This window comes from Cottoperca gobio, chromosome 4, assembly GCF_900634415.1.
Source record: "Cottoperca gobio chromosome 4, fCotGob3.1, whole genome shotgun sequence".
NCBI classification, from domain to species: Eukaryota; Metazoa; Chordata; class Actinopteri; order Perciformes; family Bovichtidae; genus Cottoperca; species Cottoperca gobio.
The window spans coordinates 21,874,959-21,893,717 of NC_041358.1; the positions used below are offsets into that span (position 1 = coordinate 21,874,959).

An 18,759-nucleotide genomic window follows, 5' to 3' on the forward strand; every position below is an offset into this window, starting at 1 on the left:
AAACACAAGAGAAATACAAGAGGAGAAAGAGCAGAAAAGGTCATCAAATCCTTTAAGAAAATAAAATTGGACCCATCTAACCTCGTGAGAAAGAAACTGAGACAAAGCCAAAAAGAGCAAAAAAGAAACAACAAAAAATGTGATGAAAACAGAGAGACAGATTTTTCCTAATCTGTCCATGGCTGCCTCTCTTACTAATATGGTGAGTACTTACTATTCCCATCTGATAGCAGCCATGAAAGATTGATTATTTCATCTTTCTCACAAGAACAGAACAATGTTACACTGTGTGCTTCTTCCAGTCAGGGCGTGTGTGTTTGAGAGAGGGGGAAACCGAGCCTGCATCAAATGGAAGAGGAGCAACAGCTGAGACTGGAGAAACAGCTGTATTTCTTCAAGGCCTGCACTGCTCCCCTCCCCCTCATCCCCTCTCTCCCTCAATGAGCCCCTCACACACCTTTTCTGACCCTACTCTCCCACAGAGCAGCATGGCCAGGGGCTACACTCTGTGCGCACAACACACACACACGAGTGGTTACACTACTAGTTCAGCCTCTGTTCTTTCAAAAAAGGACAAGTACAGACAGGATGCATGTGCTACTAAACATTCATCTATCGACTAAAAATAGGAAAGACATTGTTTCCAGCGGCAATGTCGCCCTCCCTCTTCTCTACCCAAATCCTCCCAGCTTTGTCAGATTCTAACAGAGACAAAAGGAAACCAAATAAACATTCAGGTTATCCATTCACATACAAAGCACAACCAAATCAAATGCAGGCCTGTCCATCAAGTCTGTCTAGGTACCGGTACTTGTCACTTTGCCAGTTGACAGTCTCTTGCACGCACTGAGGGGTTAAATGTGTAAATGTCACTGTGTGTGCTGTGCTGTGTACGTGTGTGAAGATTAAAAGAGGATTCAAAATCCTCCATTTTCATTGTTGGATAATGCCATAATATATAAAAATGAAAGACAACAAAATTAAAGCTAAAATGTGCTTTATCTCTTGGAGGAAATACACACACCAATTTTACTTTCATTGCAAACTATTCTGAAATGTCCTTAAAGGATTTAAACATATTTCTTCACGTTAGTATTAAATCTGAATTGTGTTAAATACAGTCTGTGATACTTCTGTAACTGCCTTGTCTGGAATAAGCATAAGAGTTTCCTTGTACTCTTATGTAAGTTCAGATGCAATTTACATTTAATACAAAAATGGCGTGAATGAAATGGATTAACAGCCACTTTGACAGTTGGTGATGTAAAGTGTGTAACTGTAGGCATGCGAGTACAAGTCTCTCTCTGCATGTCAAGACCCAACCTGTGGGAAACTTGGCAAAAGAGACAGGAGACAGGAAACAGGTTGTCTCAGTCCGACAAATCTGAATGGATTCTTTGAGAGATGCCACAGAGAAACACATCTTCTTAAGACATGATGAATCCTCTCCATTCATTCATCAAAGAGGTGTAGGTTGGTAAAAAGAAGAGATAAGAACAGAACAGGTGCGGAGGAGGAGACTTCGTATTTATACACTACGTTCTTAATGGCCAAAAAGCCCACAGTGTACCTAAGACGGGCCTGTCTGATGGTAAGGAAAGAGTGCAAAACAAAATGTTGCAAAGCAAATGGAAGAAAGAGCTTAAGAGAAGAGAGAAGGAACAAGAGGTGGAATAATGTTTGTCTGTATGTGATCTATTATCTTTGGCAGAGTTCGGGACCCGGTTCACAAGTTTCCATGACATAGCCAACGCTCAGCTCTCAGTTAGACTACCAAGCCAAAACACTCAGGGTTTAGACAGATAGATGAGGCTGTGTTGTGTGACCACAAAGCCTCGTCTCTGATACAGACTAGTGGATTAGTACAATATGCAAGGAAAGTGGAAGGGTGCGTCGTCTCGCCGTTTATGTACAACTGGTCCTCATTCGGTATACATTAGTACATCCATATACCGAGCACACACATGGGTCGAGTCATGGTGTGATGGATGATGAAATATGCTCGGTTACTCAAGTTCATAGATTTGCATAAAACTAAAAAAGGTGTTCCTAATAGTTTGACTACCCCGTTTATATCCATGAGGGAACCCCATGGCTTTCCTTTTCGATATAAAACCAACTTAAATAATTTGTCAACCCCAACACTTTAGTGCAGGTTAATGACTTGAATTCTCATAAACTGTAGCCTTATTTACAATCATAAAATCTCTTAAAAACATCTCATCTTGCCATATTCCTTTAAAGCCGACTGCTACCGTATTTCGTACTCCGTATTTGGCCCTCAAATGACACTTCCTCTGGTGAGAATATTCCAGATATGCAGAGCCACATGACACAGTCGGCAAAAGACCAGCCTCAAAGTGTCAGATGGAACGAGACCCTCATAGCTGACATTCTGGATGCTTTAAAGGCTGGGCCCTTTTACTACACCCTGTCCCTAAACTCACCTTTGACCCCTGACCTCACAACCTCAAACTACACACCAACCCTGGTAATACACAGCAGCCAGGTGAGCGGAGCTGATGTTGACCTTAAATTACATAGATGTATTTAATAAAGAAAAGGACGTAAATATACAAGGACTCACATGCACACAGGTGAAAAGACATGAAAGAAAACCATCCAGGCAGTGGCAAGCAGGAATTTGAGTAAAGCCAGTTAGTTGAGACATTCCCCAAACCACCAACCTGCTTAATACTGAGCCATCTTTCCACTTTGATAGGATATGTTCAGGATATGTCAGAGGGAGTGTGCGGTACATTTCAGGCAGGGAGTTAAGTTGACATATAACAGAAGTATTGAGAACATTTTAGTAGAACATTGTGTAATTGGTGGTCCTAATTTCTCCAACAGAGTTTACTATCATTTGACACATGGAAATGTTCTAAGTCAAGTACTGGCATTCCTACCTGGTAGATTATAACTGACAAAGCCTCGTGAATATAACAAGGCGGAGGTTTCATTCGGATAAACTTGAGACCAGTATTTCAACATGAGCTGCAACTACGTGCACGCACGGGAAGCCCTGGGGTTTCCTCAAAGTTTTTCAACTTCAACGTGAGAGTAACTGGTTAGTGTACCAAACCCTATCTCCAGAATTGTTATGACATTGAAATATTAATGCAGTACAAGTACCTAGTGTTTTATCAAATCCAGATTCTAGCAGCCCTTTCAATAAGGACCAACATCAACAGGATGACAAGGCCAGACACTTTTATTTTTAAGCAACAACTAAATGAGGTTTGCAGTCGCAGTGAAAGAGCAATAATAACAGATGAGGTCATGCCTCAGGTTAGGGCTGCTTGGTATCAAACCTAAATAAAATGCACTATATGGTAAAGATTCATGTACGCCTTGTGTACCTTATGACAAATCATACTGATGCATTTGAGAATTTCTTTTAAAATTAAAGAGATTTTGTTTTTTTCTACTGAAAGCCAGGTACCGTAATATCACCAGTGATCTCAAATGAGACTTATTTACAAAAGGTCCCCAGAGGAAGAGAGAGTTAGTGTGTTGGTACATGTAGTATATGTCAAGGCATTGTGAGGGATATTGCTTAATACTTACACAAAATGAATCTAAGGCTGACAGGAGAGGACTAAAATAGCATCAGATCCCACTCACCAAAAGAAAGCAACATGAAAAAGAAACAGAGAGTGAAGTAACACAAAAAAAGAAGCTAGGAACTTGAGAGGAGCGAGGGGCAAAGGAGACAAAGTTGCACAGCAGTCCACTCGCTGTATAGCCCTTCATGTGTGAGCCACTCCCATCGGTGGTTAAATTCAGGCTAAAATGTTCTCAAAGCTGCGGGCCTCCTGCCACCGCTCAGCCTATTGTGCTATGCCTTTAGCAGGGAGTGTCTGTGTGAGAGAGATTCAGCTAAAACCACGAGTGACCATTTGTGTACAGTCTCTGCTTTAACATTGTCTGTGTCCGGCTGCTTTCTGTGGACTCTACTTCTCCAAAACAAGAGCTGTGATTACAACACAGCAGGAAGCACATGGCAAATTCACTCATAACAATAAGAAGAGGCAGTTTTGCAATACTTCCTCAAAAGCTGTGTAAAACAAAATAGGCACATTGCTCAATATACGCAGTGAGACGTGGTGCCTGCCTCTGACATTTCTCGTGGAGTAGCGAAAGCCAGGACATGGATTATCCTTCTCTTTTATCTTCCTTCTCACACATACGCACACAGTCAGCTAGTCAGGTGCTAGCCAAGCTCACATCTACAACACCCACTTCACCCAACTGCCAGTAACATTAGAAACACCTCATATATAAAAAGTCTTTATCAAACACACAATCGTACACACAATATCTTTATCGGTGTTCCAAAACAACTTGTCAAGCACATAGACCTTTTATATTACTCCCAACAGAGAGGCTTGGATGACTTTGCGGAGTCGACATGAAAAGCAGAGCAGAAAATGAACAGCGATAACTAGCTTTGTATTTGCAGTTGTAGTGACAGAGCCAAGGCTGGGGAGGCATCAGGAGACGAGTGTGACGACATGTGACTTTGCAGTTCCATCTGTGCTGAATGCATAAAGTTACCCTGGCAACTGAGCAACAGCACTGGTTGGAGGTCACACAGAGAAAAAGCTTGATGCAGACCAAAACGCCTCTAGAATATGTATAGCACTCAAAGGAGGCTACAAAACGACTGCTTATTCACTCAGAAGGGAAGTCAAACAGTAAGCTGCAAGCTACAGTATATATTGCTACACAGACACACTCATTTAGGAACATTTCATAGAAACTGTGTAGTGAACATGATGCAAGGCAGAGCTGAGAAACATAACCTGAGAAAGACCAGAGATTGAACATTGTATGGCAAAAGCCATACAATGTTTCATCCCTTTCTCTTGTAAACACACAGCTGATTCTGAGAGGGGAGTTTCATTTCACACACACACACACACACACACACAGATGTAATCTCCGACTAATCACATTTGCAGGCCTTGGACAGAGCAGCCATACTACAGTGCTGAACAGATGGGCCCACGTACACGAGGCATCTCTGGGATTAGTTAAACCCAGAAGGTGGAGGTGGGATGTAGAGATACGTGGAATAACGTTGAAGGCAATCTTATGGAAGCAGGTATAATGATTCAGAAATGGGGAAACTGAAATTGCATTTATAAAAAAAAAAAAAAAAAAAAAAAAAGGTAAAGTCCTAGAAATGATTTCCTCCCACTGGTTGCAACATGACCAAATGTTTCAATTAAGAACTGTTGGCTTACATCCTTGCAAAGACAAAGCATTTAGCCATAGATAATTACATGTTATACTCAGGGTGATGCAACTGAAAATAAGAACAGCACTCTAACTCAAGGGCGCTTCGGCAAAACCTCCGGGCGCTGACACTGTTCCTGTTGGCAAGCAACAGATATTGCAACGTGATGCTTTTTGTTTACGGAGATAAAGAACGGGATAAACCCTAAAACACACAATGATAATTCAATGCAGCCTTTGCAAACAGGCTTACAGATGGGACTTGTGTTGCTTAAGACCAACCGTGCAAATCTCCATGCTGGGTAGAATACTGAATCAACCATATTCTATTGGATTAAAACCTAAGCTCTAGAACTAAGACTACTTGAGTAACCATTTCAGATGTACCCTTTGCACCAACTGACCACTGACCTGTAGGTGAACTTTCACTGGTGATATATAACAATTTGCAGTAAAAATCTAAAAGTAATTCCTTGTCTGATATACGGAGGACTGAGGACGTCCTGCACTTTCATCTCCCCTTTAGGTCTTAACTTTAATTTCATCCAACCACTAAATCAAAGAAATCTTTCAGAACTAGCACCACTGCAATTATCAACTTCTGAATCCATTTTACTGTTAAAGAAGACATTTGAAGCCAAATTAGATCTTTTCAGTCTTCACTGCATAACACGACACCACAGCACTGTAAAGGCACGCCAGTCATGAGTCTGAACCAGTGACCTCTGGGTCATATGTTAAGTGTTGAGAACAGCAGCTCCACAGAACCATACTAAATATCGATATGCAACATTCCTTACAGTCCTTTAAAATGGGGAGCGAGGGGTGAGTAACACCAACGTCACACAAGACACGGACAAAGAGTGTGTTAGATTCAAGGTTTGAGTAGAGGGAGGCTTTGTTTAAGAAAAGGCGGCCTAATAGTAAAAAAAAAAGAAAGAAAGAAAGAAAGAGGGTTGAAATCAGATTAAAACTAAATCAGCTTGACAGCTAATAGAGCTGGCCCACTCAAGTGTGTGTGTGTGTGTGTGTGTGCGTGTGTGTGTGTGTGTGTGTGTGTGTGTGTGTGTGTGTGTGTGTGCTCCCAGTACAGGAACATATCTGTGGATATCCCTGACCTCACACATTAAGGGAACAATGGCAGAAAAACAGAAGTTCGGTCACAAAGCTCTCAAAGTTTTAGCACATTGTAACCTGACCACTGCTACCCCATTGTCAGATTCATGACATTGAACTGTCAACATACCTTCATCTCGATTGTGATACAACATTTACGATACAGCCTTTTTAAAATTGACCATCAACCATTTAAACTGATAGTATTGATCAACACATTAAATTACATTAATGGAGATGGACAGTAATCAGACAAATGTAAAACGGCTTTCTGGTGTTGAGATAAGAGTGCTTTATTTAAGAAACACCCACCAGCTGAACTTTGGAAGAACCTCTCTAGCTTATGCTCCAAAAGTTTAATTCATTTAGACTCTAATTTCTCGGCATCAAGGTCGAGAACTGTTAGTCACTCCTTTCCCAGACTCAAAATACACGACTCGTCTTAAGTGCTTATTCTGTAACCGAGATATACTATAGCTGAGACAAGATAGGCTGTGGACAGTATTGTGCATGGGTGAACCCACGCCACACCCAAAGCACTCCCCGGAGGGCAACTGTGCAGGGGGTTCACCGCCAATGAGCTATCCCGTGCAGAGCTTCTGCAGTAGGTATGTCTGTTTGGCTAACAGCACAAACGGGAGACAAAGTCCCCTGTCTCCCTAAAGAGAAGCGAACTGTCTAGGGACTAAAGTAAACAAAGTAAGACTGCACGCGAGGGATCACAAATTGCTAACTCACTGTCTCTCACCACTCAAAGGTTTCCATATTAGCATGCTGCAATTCTCGCTAGCTTGACTCGTTAGCTAACTTAGCTTGGTAAGGGAGCGCATGATTTATTATTAGCATTAAATCAAACTCCTCGGGTGCTGCTTCTCGGTGTGTGTGTTGGGGGCGGCCGTGATTTCACGTGGGTGGAGGAGAACACGAAATAGATGGCTTAAATAAACCTCTGCATCCAGCTACAGATAGTCTGCATTACAAAAAAAAAAACAGGACATGTCTTAACGTTTCTCTCGCATCTCCTTGTCCCCTCCTCTTGGTGGATGCCAATCTACTTTGATAACGGAGCATCCTGCATATAAAAACAAACACATCCAAACCGTTGGTGGGGCTTAATAACGTTACGTTAGCTAGCTACCTCGACGGCTGGACTGGGGGGGGGGGGGGTTTCTAAATTATGTCGATAATCAAACTTTGCCACCTACTGTTCTATAACTCACCGAAGTGTGTCGTTTTCTTCTTCCTTCTTCTAATATTCCAGTGGGTGCATCAGAAACCCACAGCAGCAGACAGCTAACAGTTGTTAGCTAACGACCAGGACACGACGATGCGCCTCGCAACAGCTGTGTTCTGTTTTGAATGAGGGCTGAGGAGACACAGCTAGCGGGCGGAGCTAGCGAGCAAAGCGAAGCAGTCCGCCCATCATCAACACACCGGCTTAGTTCAGTTCGTTATAGAAAAATACATTTAGTCTACATTATCTACAGGTTGCTGATGCAATGTCGGTTAAAATGGACAGATGGTAGGAGCATACTCCGTGCCGATTGTGGAGACTTCAGGATAAAGCACCCTGTGAGATTTGAAAAGGGCGCAAAATGCATGTCTTTTATTCTGACTCCCTCTTGTGGCCCGACAAACGTTGTGCCCACAAGTGATTGTAAAACTATCCAGTATTACTAATTCTACATTTAAATTACCATACTAATAACGACCATTGGGTCCGATTACTTTGCAATGCAGTCAGTTACTAATACAAACATTGCATAGCAATTGTTTTATTAGTAACATAATCCATTGAATTAGAAAACATTTAATTTAATCCGAATACATTTGGATTACTTCAAAATCAGCCATTACAAAATTATCATTTATACAAACATTTTTTTGATTCTGCCACAAAATTTGAGTTAAACATCTCGAAACATTTTTAACGCAAATAAAATGCATTTTGCATGTTCAGCATTTACAGCTGTTTCTTTTGCATACTTTGTTGTTGCTATTTTTTAATCAAATCCACATGGAGGACTTTGCTCTTGTAACGCAGAAGGAGCACTTACTCAAAATATTAATTTTCCATTTTCAATGTAGCTAAATAAAATCTTCATTATGCATGAATCACCATTTACATCCTTTTTTTTATCCCTCGCCACAAAGTGGAGCACTTGTCCAAGAAACCTTGACACACATTTAATAGTATTGGTTATCGTGAAAGAAAGTTTCATAATTATAATATTGCCAAATTTTAAAGATGTTACCAAAATTGTAATGAAGTAATCCTTGACAATGTAACTATAATTTAATTGCACACTTCTTTTTTTATATATTCTAGGCTGACTTAGTTATTTATTGTAATCGGATAAAGTAATCCCTATTACATGTAATCTGTTACTACCTAAATATTTATACATAGGCCTAGCATTGTTTAAAGGCACATGACAATCTGATGCTGATGACACAGAGCTGCCCTTTCACCCTATAAACATGTGTCTAATCATTTCCATACTCCAAATCATAGACCTTCAAAAAGGCGTGATTAATAATCAACTACTGTACATGAATCACAATAATTTAGTTGCTATTTCCTCTACACTATCTTCACATTTGACTGAAATCTACCAATACAAATAGTCAAGTAAATACTGCTCCCTGAATTTGACTGTCTAAACACTGTAACTGAGGCAAACACGTCCATTTAACCATGCTTTTCTTTTAAACAACACATCATCTCCTACCTTTGAACCCCTTAACAGGTTTTGTTTTTGCACACATATACACTTGTCCCCACAAACAACCTGACTGAACACCAGACGTGCAGGCAAAACAATGATAGTTTAATCAAGTGTCACATTCATTCCCCAAATTTGAGCTGCCTTTCCTTCTCTAAACCATGCAGCTCCCTTGCTCGATTCTTCAGCTCCTCAGCTTTCTTGTCATCCTTCTCTGTCCCATCCCCGAGTTTGTACATACGACTTGCATTGGCGCAGCCCCACACATGTCCCAGCTCACAAGCCCTGTTAGCGTACATTAAAGCTTTAGTCATATCCGGTACCAGTCCTTTGGAATTACCCCCAATGAACAAAGCACTGAGGTTAAAGCAGGAAGGAGCGAAGCCACCAGTGCAGGCCTTCTCATAGTACTCCCGAGCTACTGTCAGGTCAGGTCCTTCTTCACTAGCTCGTCCATCATGGGCTAACAGACCAACGTTATGGCAGGCATCTATAGACTTCTTTCCGTTGGCATTGCAGGAGCGCAAAAAGCAGGAGTTTGCTGTTTTCAGACACTCTTTCACTCCACCTGGTGGGAAGAATACAAAGCCCTTACTTGAATAAAAAGAAGACAATGATTCCTTTAGAAGAACTGCAAGTATCAAAATGAAAAGTACTGAAAAATGTAATATTGATGTGGTCACATGTAATCATCAAAATATACTACATATACTGTTGGATAATTGAAAAGCCCAGAAAGCATGATATTTCATTTTGTTTTTATATATGTTGCTTGTAAAACATTATCTTGCAATGTAACTGCTAACTTAAATAGCTATACATTTATATTAAAAAGTGCATAAGTAGTATAACAAGTAGCACTTTGCTTGAATACTTAATGTCATAGTATTTGTCCCACAAACATCAGTGAAGGTAAAATAAGGAAATAAGCCACATTGCTCTTTTACCTTTGCCTGTGACATGGTAAGCCCCCAGTTTATAGCAGCTCTCTCCATGTCCATTTGTCTCACAGTTATATTTGAGCACTTGTGCTGCAGATTCATAGTTTTTCTTCACACCTTCCAAGTAGTCTGAGAGCCTTTGGCACCCTGAGAAGAACATGGCACAAAGAGAAATGATGAGTTAATCACTAACACATATCAAACATTCAATTGATATGAAGCTTCAATTTCCATCTATCGCTGGTGTCCAGTGTTTATTTTATTGTATTTGATATGGACATCACAGTGGCATTAGAATTTAACATACATAAATGCACAAAGACCAGATGCTTATTTCCTTACTAATACTGCTTTTTGTTTTAGTTAAAATAGAAGAAAACATTGTATACCCACAAATACATACACGGATTAATACACAAAGATACATTAACAAAATACAAGTTTGTCTACGGGGGTATATGGTTGTGAGAGCAATGTTGTTTCTCTTTTGGCCATGATTTAATACCTCCATTAACAGCATTAACAGCATCTTTAATCTGAACAGAGCAAGACAATTATACCTTCAGGATCCTTTTCTTTGAAGCACTGGAAGCTGTACTCCGTTCCCAAATTGTCCAAAAACTGCTTCACTTCATTCTCATCTTCAAAGTTTATAAGTCCAGCCATATTTCTTTATAACTTTACTATAATCGCATGTGCTAATGAAGGTTTAGCTCCCACTACATCCACTCCACTGGCACTTGTGACCTTGGTGAATGGATTACTGAGCAATGTTACAAAAGCTTCTACCAAAAATTAAATCTCAATGGAGGTGATTACCGTTAACGGTAACGTTTTTATAAAAGTGCACTTCAATAACTTATAAAATAGTGTCCAATTGAATACAGAAGAAGTCCATGATCATGCGTGTCTATCTGACGATCTCTTCCTGGTTTTATAACACCCTCCTGAACCGGCTTCCGTAGTCAAGCCCCCTTCGCTAATGTACTTCCAGGGCGGTGACCTTTTGTTTACTGTTCGTGTAGTCAAAAATAGACATAACTGCTGGCTGTCAAAACCATATTCCCCTTTTAATTCTGTTATTTAGAGCTTCGGTCCCTGATAAGTCGATCTTTTTTTAACATGAATTCCGCCACAGCAGACATCTTTCGACATTTTTTTATTGAGAGCGATTTTCCCAGACGGAGGCTACAACAAGTTAGCTAGCTAGCTTGTTCGCTGCTAAAGATCGTCGGGGCTCCCTCCCTAAGTTACTGTTGTACTGTCCAACCGGTGTGCGTAACGCCAGGCTCTCAGGCAGGTGGACGCTACAGACTAAAAACGGAGCTGTTTTACTGCAGAGCTTTATTTTTCCCGTGGTGGAAAAAGACACCAGTCTCAGTTACATAAGCTAAAATTGTGAGTGTTTTGGTTTTTTTGTAAGCCATGGCCTGTAGTTTCCTAAACACGGTGAGTTTCAGTTTTGCATTGAGGTAATTTGCGTGACGTATTTGTATGTGCAGTCATTAGAATCAACAAATAACATTAAATGCATCTACATCAACAAGCGTCCCCTGTATGTTGTCAGGATGAGGCATCTCCGCCGGCTCTCACAGACCTGTGCCTGAACCATGTGAGCCAAAATCTGGAGTGTTTCTGTGTGAAGCGCCCGGATGGCTCCCTGTGCTTCAGAGAGGCTGTACTCTTCCCGCAGGAGCTAGCAGACCAGCTGCTGGCCAAGATGGCCACTGAAGGTAAATCTGGACTTTTTATTAAAGGGGTTATCCCTATGTTCCCAGGGCATGTGTGTCTCTTGATTTAAAAACTAACATTGTAAGTGAATGATCAGGCCTGTCTTCGATCTTCAGATTGTATTGCAAAAGAATGAAGGGATCTGTTCAGTCATTATGGAGATGTAAATGTAAAAACTCAATGAACTGTCTCGTGTATCGAGGAGTATAACATCAGGAGTCAATAAGCTGTAGGTGATTTCAACATATTGACCTGAGGAAACATACGTTGAACATTTGACCCAGGGGGGAAAAAGACATTGCTGAGATCCGTTTGAAAGGTCTCCTTAATGTATAATGTTAAGAAGATAGGATTCAGCATACATACGCGTCCCTTTAAAGACACTCCTGAAAAGAGTTGGAGATTTCTGAGCCTACAAAACCACCACAGTAAAGATTTATATTTGAGTTTATATGTTAGTTTCACCTGTTGCATCGTTAAATACAAACCTCAAGAACTACTTGGTGGAAACAAAAAATCTCGTTGGTGACTTTCAAAAGTGCACTTAATCTGATGGTATGTTGTCACCTAAACTAAATCCCTGCAGCTGGTAAACAAAGACCGCATTGAGCAAGGCTCAGTCCTGCATGAATCCAAAGATTAAACTTAACACAAGTTCATTCCACTACAGGTCTGTTGAATGACAGCACAGCGGGTGTATTTCGTAACTGTGAATACATGCGGCTGAGACGAGCCTGCATCCGTACAGCACGTATCTCTGCAGAGGCCTTCCAGAAAGCCCTCTGCCCTCACAGACTGTTGGAGCTGGATGCTGCCAGGGTCAATGCAGACCTTCACTATTCCTGATATTCTACAGGGACTGGCAACCAATAAATACTGCCAGGTAAAAAAAAAAAAGGCATGTTGTCAAACCGCCCATTTCTCCCTCGATATTAAAAGAATTTGAGCTTATTCTTTGTCGTTGTTTTCCCTCAAACATCCTGCAGGAGTCTCTCCAGCGACTTGTCTTAACAGGTCTCACCATGTCCTCTCTGGAGGAACCAATTCGGTATCGCTTCAGCTCCCTCCCGGGTCTCCGCTCCCTTTCTCTAGCCAACGTAGACTTCTACGACTCTGGCCTTGTCGACGTGTGTTCCCTGCCTCGGCTGGAGAGCCTCGATCTCTCCAACACTTCAGTTACCAACCTGAGCCCACTGCTGGGCCTGAAGGAGCGGCTGCGCTCACTAACACTGCACCAGCTGAAAAGGCTGGAGATGAGCACTGCTCAGCTGCTGGGAGTCATAGGCCAGTTAGATGTATTACAGGTTAGTGTCAACCGTTAAACCTGTTTCTATTTGTTAAAATAGAGCCTCATTTTAAAAATACAGGAATTATCATGTAAGAAAGAACAGACTTACACAATTATTACTTTATTTAGGATTGTTTGATAGTTTGTTTTTAATTTAAAATTATGTCCACAAAAAAATCTGTATTGCATCTGTGATGCAATACAATTAGTTTCTTAACTAAATGTAATGTGACGAGATTCCACTATGTTTTAGTGCCATTTTAAGAGTTTGAAGCGTATTTTGATGATTATCGGGATAATATCGTGCAGCGCAATTATTATGGCCAGAATAAATGTTCATATCATCCCATGCCTAGCACAGTTATTTTCTTAAAAATCTAATTGTGTGTGTTTATGCAGCACCTGGACATCAGTGATGATAAACAGTTTACCTCTGACGTGGCTCGTCAACTGCTTGGACAGCCGGGAATCCTGCCCGCTCTTGTTTCCCTGGATGTGTCGGGGAGGAAACAGGTGTGTGTGTGTTTATATTTATCTTTGAGTATCTCGGGCTGCCATGCTGTCATTTATTTATTTATGTGTGTGAACATTGCAGGTCACAGATGCAGCTGTTAAGGCATTTGTTGAGGAGAGACCAGGGATGACCTTTGTGGGACTTCTGGCCACCGATGCTGGATTTTCTGACTTCCTCTCTGGACAAGGAAATCTAAAGGTAGGCTATAGATGTGTACATTAACATCAATAACATTGTGCATAGAAATTCTGGTTTGCCACAGTCTTTTGTGTGTAAACAGGTAACAGGAGAAGCCTACGAGACCCAGATCTGTGAGGCCCTGCGCCGCTACAGTGAGAGGGAAGGTTTCGTGAGAGAAGCTCTGTTTCATCTGTTCAGCCTGACCCATGTCATGGAGAAACCGAGGCCCGACATCCTCAAGGTGAACACACATTATTGTACTTTGGAAACTTTGCTGATTTTACAAACATCGTTTATTTGATCATACCGCCCACATTGCAACGATACAAAGCCGTTGGGGGGGGGGGGGGGGGGGGGGGGTTCTGTTGTTTTCGGGTTGTCTGTCCCTTTCTCATGAACGCAACATCTCAGAGACGCCTGAAGGGAATTTCTTCAAATTTGGCGTAAACGTTCTCTGACGAGGTTGAACTAATGACATTCTGGTGGTCAAAGGTCAAGGTCACTGTGACCTCACAAAACATGTTTTTAACCACAACTCAAGAATTCATATAATAATTATGATGATATAATGAGGTGGTGACATTTTGGACAGACATGGATATAAACTGCAACTGGTTGGCGAAGGCCATAAGGCTGTACTTCTATTTACTTACCTCTAAGAAAACAGTGCAGATTGTCATAGAATATTGTTTTATCATGTTTAAGGTCTTCCCAGAGAGTATCATACCAAAGCCCGACACCTCCACTCAATTTCCGCACACTTAACGTAATATTACTTCCTTCTTCTCGTTCTTTCTCTAGCTGGTAGTTTTGGGCATGAAGAATCACCCTGCCACTCTGAATGTCCAGCTGGCAGCCAGTGCCTGTGTGTTCAACCTGACAAAGCAGGACCTGGCGGCAGGAATGCCAGTACGACTGTTGAGTACCGTCACTCAGCTTCTGCTGGAGGCCATGAGGACGTTCCCCTAACCACCAACAGGTAGCTTCATGCCTGCACTTCTGCCTAGCGGCGCACTTCATGGATCTATGGCATCCATCACGATTTGTCAAATGACTGCATATAGCTGGCTGTCACACCTGACACAGTTTACCTGCACAGGGAACTCTCATGGTTGAAATGTGTTTTGTGTCAGAAGTTCCCATCAATGATAGAAAAGTCAATCAAGGCACAAAGAACTATAGTTATAGCAAGTGACTCTGCTCAACAGCTTTCCCCTTCACAATTTATTGCATTTTCTAAATTAAAATGTTATGAATTAAGACAAGTAACAGTTGAGCATGAAACATAAACATCTTTTTATTCTTCAGTCGCACACAATAAAAAACAAAAATAAACTTCAGACATGAGCCTAACCTACTTGATCCAACTTAATATTTACCTGCTGTTGATCACAAACAAGAAATAATGAAAGTTTGAGGGTGAGCTGGCGTTGGAGGCCTTGTGAGTGTGTAGTGGGTCCGTAGCTCAGGGTGGGACATATTGGAGAGAGAGGGGAAAAAATGTGAGCGATCTAAATGCATTGTGACCGCCGGAAAATCCTGATGTGTTGGGGAAGTTCCCACAACCAAAAGAAGTGCAGCTTCCTTTTTTTGTGTTTCTCAACATCAATGGAGAACAGTTATGCTTTATGCCAGGTGCATTTACTGCATATTGTGTTTTTTTTAAAGGATTTGTAAATGTCGTAATATTGTAAATAAAAATGGGCGCGATGAGAACAGAACACAATGTTAACGTTTCACTATTACATACCCAAAGTACCAACACACATCTGATCAGAAGAGAAAAGTACATTAACAGATGTTTTGGTTTCTCTGTCTATAGCTGCAGAAGAATTGCCTGCTGTCTCTGTGCAGCGATCGCATTTTGCAGGAGGTTCCATTCAACAGGTGAGAAATACTAATTTTACTTAGTATTTTTCATTTTAACATGTAGTTATCATCCATCCATCGTCTACCGCTTATCCGGGGTCGGGTCGCGGGGGCAGCAGCTCCAGTAAGGAACCCCAATCTTCCCTTCTCCGGGCCACATCCTCCAGCTCCGACTGGGGGATCCTGAGGTGTTCCAGGCCAGTGAGGAGATATAATCTCTCCACCGAGTCCTGGGTCTTCCCCGGGGTCTCCTCCCAGCTGGACGTGCCTGGAACACCTCCCTAGGGAGGCGCCCAGGTGGCATCCTTACTAGATGCCCTGAACCACCTCAACTGGCTCCTTCAACGTAAAGGAGCAGCGGCTCTACTCCGAGTCTCTCACGGATGGCTGAGCTTCTCACCCTATCTCTAAGGGAGACGTCTGAGAAAACCCATTTCGGCCGCTTGTACCCGTGATCTCGTTCTTTCGGTCATGACCCAGCCTTCATGACCATAGGTGAGGGTAGGAACGAAGATCGACCGGTAGATCGAGAGCTTTGCCTTCTGGCTCAGCTCTCTTTTCATCACAACGGTGCGGTAAAGTGACTGTAATACCGCCCCCGCTGCTCCTATTCTCTCGCTCCATCGTCCTCACTCGCGAACAAGACCCCGAGGTACTTGAACTCCTTCACTTGGGGTAATGGCTCATTCCCTACCCGGAGTAGGCAATCCACCGGTTTCCTGCTGAGAGCCATGGCCTCAGATTTATGTAGATTTTAAATATTCATAAAGTAATTTAAGAAAGACTAAATCTATAAAAGATTAACGCCGTGTCGTGTGAAGCAAAAAGGAAAATCTTTACCGCTCATAACATAAAACCTAACCTGCTGAAGGTGTATGAAGTATCAGAAATGATTTCTTCCTCTCCTTGTTTGCCAGGTTTGAAGCTGCCAAACTAGTGATGCAGTGGCTCTGCAACCATGAAGACCAGAACATGCAGAGGATGGCTGTGGCTATCATTTCCATACTGGCTGCTAAGGTATATGTTGTGTTGCATAATAACAATAGTGCTGTTATTAATACATTCTAAGCACATGTGTAGGCTTTTTCTTAATCTTTAAGACGTGTTCTTTTCCCCAGTTGTCCACAGAGCAGACGGCTCAGCTGGGAGCAGAGCTGTTCATAGTTAAGGTAAGGTCCTCATGTTGACTCTATTCTCTTCCGCCTTTACTGATTTACCAAAAAAATGCTAATATGCTCCCTTCCCGCCCCGCAGCAACTACTCCACATTGTGCGTCAGAAGGCCACTCAGGGCGTGGTGGACGCCACCCTCAAATTCACGCTGAGTGCTCTCTGGAACCTCACTGATGAATCCCCAACAACCTGCCGCCATTTTATTGAGAACCAGGGCCTGGACCTGTTTATTAAAGTTTTAGAGGTACACAGAAATGTCAACATGTACATGTAAATAAACCTTAAGCGCTACCCAGAAAGCAACTTAAAGCAGATGAGCCATGCTGGTTAATCACATGTTGTTTTGTAGAAGTATATTTGCCTCCGGGGCGGACTGACTCACTGTTGTTTTGTTCCCATACCTCCCCCACTCCCACCCCCTCCCTCTGCAGTCCTTCCCCAATGAGTCCTCTATTCAGCAGAAGGTTCTCGGTCTGCTGGTGAGTTTATTGCTCTCTTATTACCCTTTAGAAAAACTGAAAGTACATTTACATTTACATTTACAATATTAAGATGTTGTTGCCTTTTCACCCTGTGTTGTGTAGAACAACATAGCCGAGGTCGGGGAGCTGCACGTGGAGCTGATGGTGCAGGGGTTCTTGGACCACATCAGCACCCTGCTGCACAGCTCAGAGGTGGAGGTCAGCTACTTCGCCGCGGGCATCCTCGCACATCTGACGTCACGAGGAGAGGCAACGTGGACACTCAGCTCCGAGCTTCGATCCACACTGCTGGAGCAGCTGGTAGGAATCAGCAAGACATTTCATGACTCATCATTCACATGGATACCACACACTTGTTTTTGAACAGTTTGTTTGAGTCTTTTGCGTTTGTGTGTTTCTCTAGCATAATGTTATTATGAAGTGGCCGGCGCCTGATTGTGAAATGGTGGCGTACAGGTGAGCTGCAGCTTCTCTTCTCTCTGTCTGAACATACTGTTCTTAGAAATCAGCAGTCAAAACCTTAACATGTGACATAGAGCACATACTAAATATATTCTCATTGTCTCTCGTTCTTTAGGTCCTTTAACCCCTTCTTCCCCCTACTGGAGTGCTTTCACACCCCCGGCGTCCAGCTCTGGGCGGCCTGGGCCATGCAGCATGTCTGCAGCAAGAACGGTGAGACGGATGCGCCTACAGAACATTTTGTTATTCTGGTTTTTATAACGGAGTTAATTCACAAATAATGCACTGACATCTGTTTAAGGTAGTAACTTATTCACCTTCTCAAACGTCTGAGAAAGTTTAACATTGTATTCGCCCCGTGTGTCTGCAGCCACTCGCTACTGCAGCATGTTGTTGGAGGAGGGCGGCCTGCAGCAGCTGGAGCTCGTTCATACAAACCCGCAGACCCACAAAGATGTCAAACTGTTGGCTAAGAGCATTCTGGAGAGCCTGCAGCGCCACAGAGCCCGCACCGGCCAGCCTGCACGAACACACACAAGTCGCCACCTGCCGCCACAATAACCTCACAGAGGTGAAGACTCGCACACTAATGGTCATTTGCTGGATCAGTCTCACAATGTCTGGAGGTTTTTCATTCTTTTACCTTGTTTTCTCTTTCAGAAAATGAGGCTCCCTGACCAAGATCAGGACATAAGCTGGGTCCCAGAGGAGGCCTGTGTGCATATCCCAAGCACAAGCACACTTTTATCAAGAATCCCAAGAAAGTAAACCTTAAAGGACAAACTCTGCGCAATTCTTTGCACACACACACACACTTTATTTATTTTCTTTGTGTTTGTCTCAAAACAAAAGATATTTCTGTGTGTGTGTGTGTGTGTGTGTGTGTGTGTGTGTGTGTGTGTGTGTGTGTGTGTGTGTGTGTGTGTGTGTGTGTGTGTGTGTGTGTGTGTGTGTGTGTGTGTGTGTGTGTGTGTGTGTGTGTGTTGTGTGTGTGTGAGAATCTTGTGATTTAGAAATGTAATTATATTCAAGAA

General features: G+C 42.3%; 3 protein-coding genes across 7 annotated transcripts in view; 1 reads left to right on the forward strand and 2 right to left on the reverse strand.

Annotated features, from left to right (window-relative positions):
- The window catches only part of ralgps2 (Ral GEF with PH domain and SH3 binding motif 2), a 65,373-nt gene extending 57,053 nt beyond the window's left edge, over positions 1-8,320 (reverse strand). For all 5 annotated transcript variants that reach the window (XM_029429274.1, XM_029429277.1, XM_029429275.1 and 2 more), the window contains exon 1: positions 7,581-8,320. The gene's annotated coding sequence lies outside the window, so the exon portion shown is untranslated. The remainder of the gene's footprint in view (positions 1-7,580) is intronic.
- Positions 8,321-8,637: 317 nt separating this feature from the next.
- coa7 (cytochrome c oxidase assembly factor 7) lies at positions 8,638-10,984 on the reverse strand. Its single transcript, XM_029429282.1, has 3 exons — positions 10,588-10,984; positions 10,034-10,174; positions 8,638-9,654 (listed from the first exon to the last, which is right to left on the reverse strand). The coding sequence occupies exons 1-3, from the start codon at positions 10,691-10,693 to the stop codon at positions 9,209-9,211; spliced, it is 693 nt and encodes a 230-aa protein (XP_029285142.1). The 5' UTR covers positions 10,694-10,984; the 3' UTR covers positions 8,638-9,208.
- A 25-nt stretch (positions 10,985-11,009) lies between these two features.
- Positions 11,010-18,646, forward strand: zyg11 (zyg-11 family member, cell cycle regulator). The gene is given in 20 exon segments (XM_029429272.1): positions 11,010-11,476; positions 11,595-11,760; positions 12,429-12,592; positions 12,594-12,641; positions 12,745-13,062; positions 13,446-13,559; positions 13,642-13,758; positions 13,841-13,981; positions 14,542-14,703; positions 14,705-14,719; positions 15,563-15,627; positions 16,527-16,626; positions 16,728-16,778; positions 16,864-17,025; positions 17,213-17,260; positions 17,366-17,563; positions 17,667-17,719; positions 17,841-17,938; positions 18,096-18,296; positions 18,386-18,646. Coding segments are annotated over 19 exon segments (2,235 nt in total). The 5' UTR covers positions 11,010-11,452; the 3' UTR covers positions 18,287-18,296; positions 18,386-18,646.
- Positions 18,647-18,759: the final 113 nt, after the last annotated feature.

Bases quoted from the DNA above. Each gene is read 5' to 3' on its own strand.
- coa7 (XM_029429282.1), bottom strand. From the start codon at position 10,693: ATGGCTGGACTTATAAACTTTGAAGATGAGAATGAAGTGAAGCAGTTT. The intron at 10,175-10,587 runs GTATAATTGTCT...TGTTCTTCTCAG, and splicing joins CAAAGAAAAGGATCCTGAAG to GGTGCCAAAGGCTCTCAGAC. The intron at 9,655-10,033 runs GTAAAAGAGCAA...TCTTCCCACCAG, and splicing joins TTACCATGTCACAGGCAAAG to GTGGAGTGAAAGAGTGTCTG.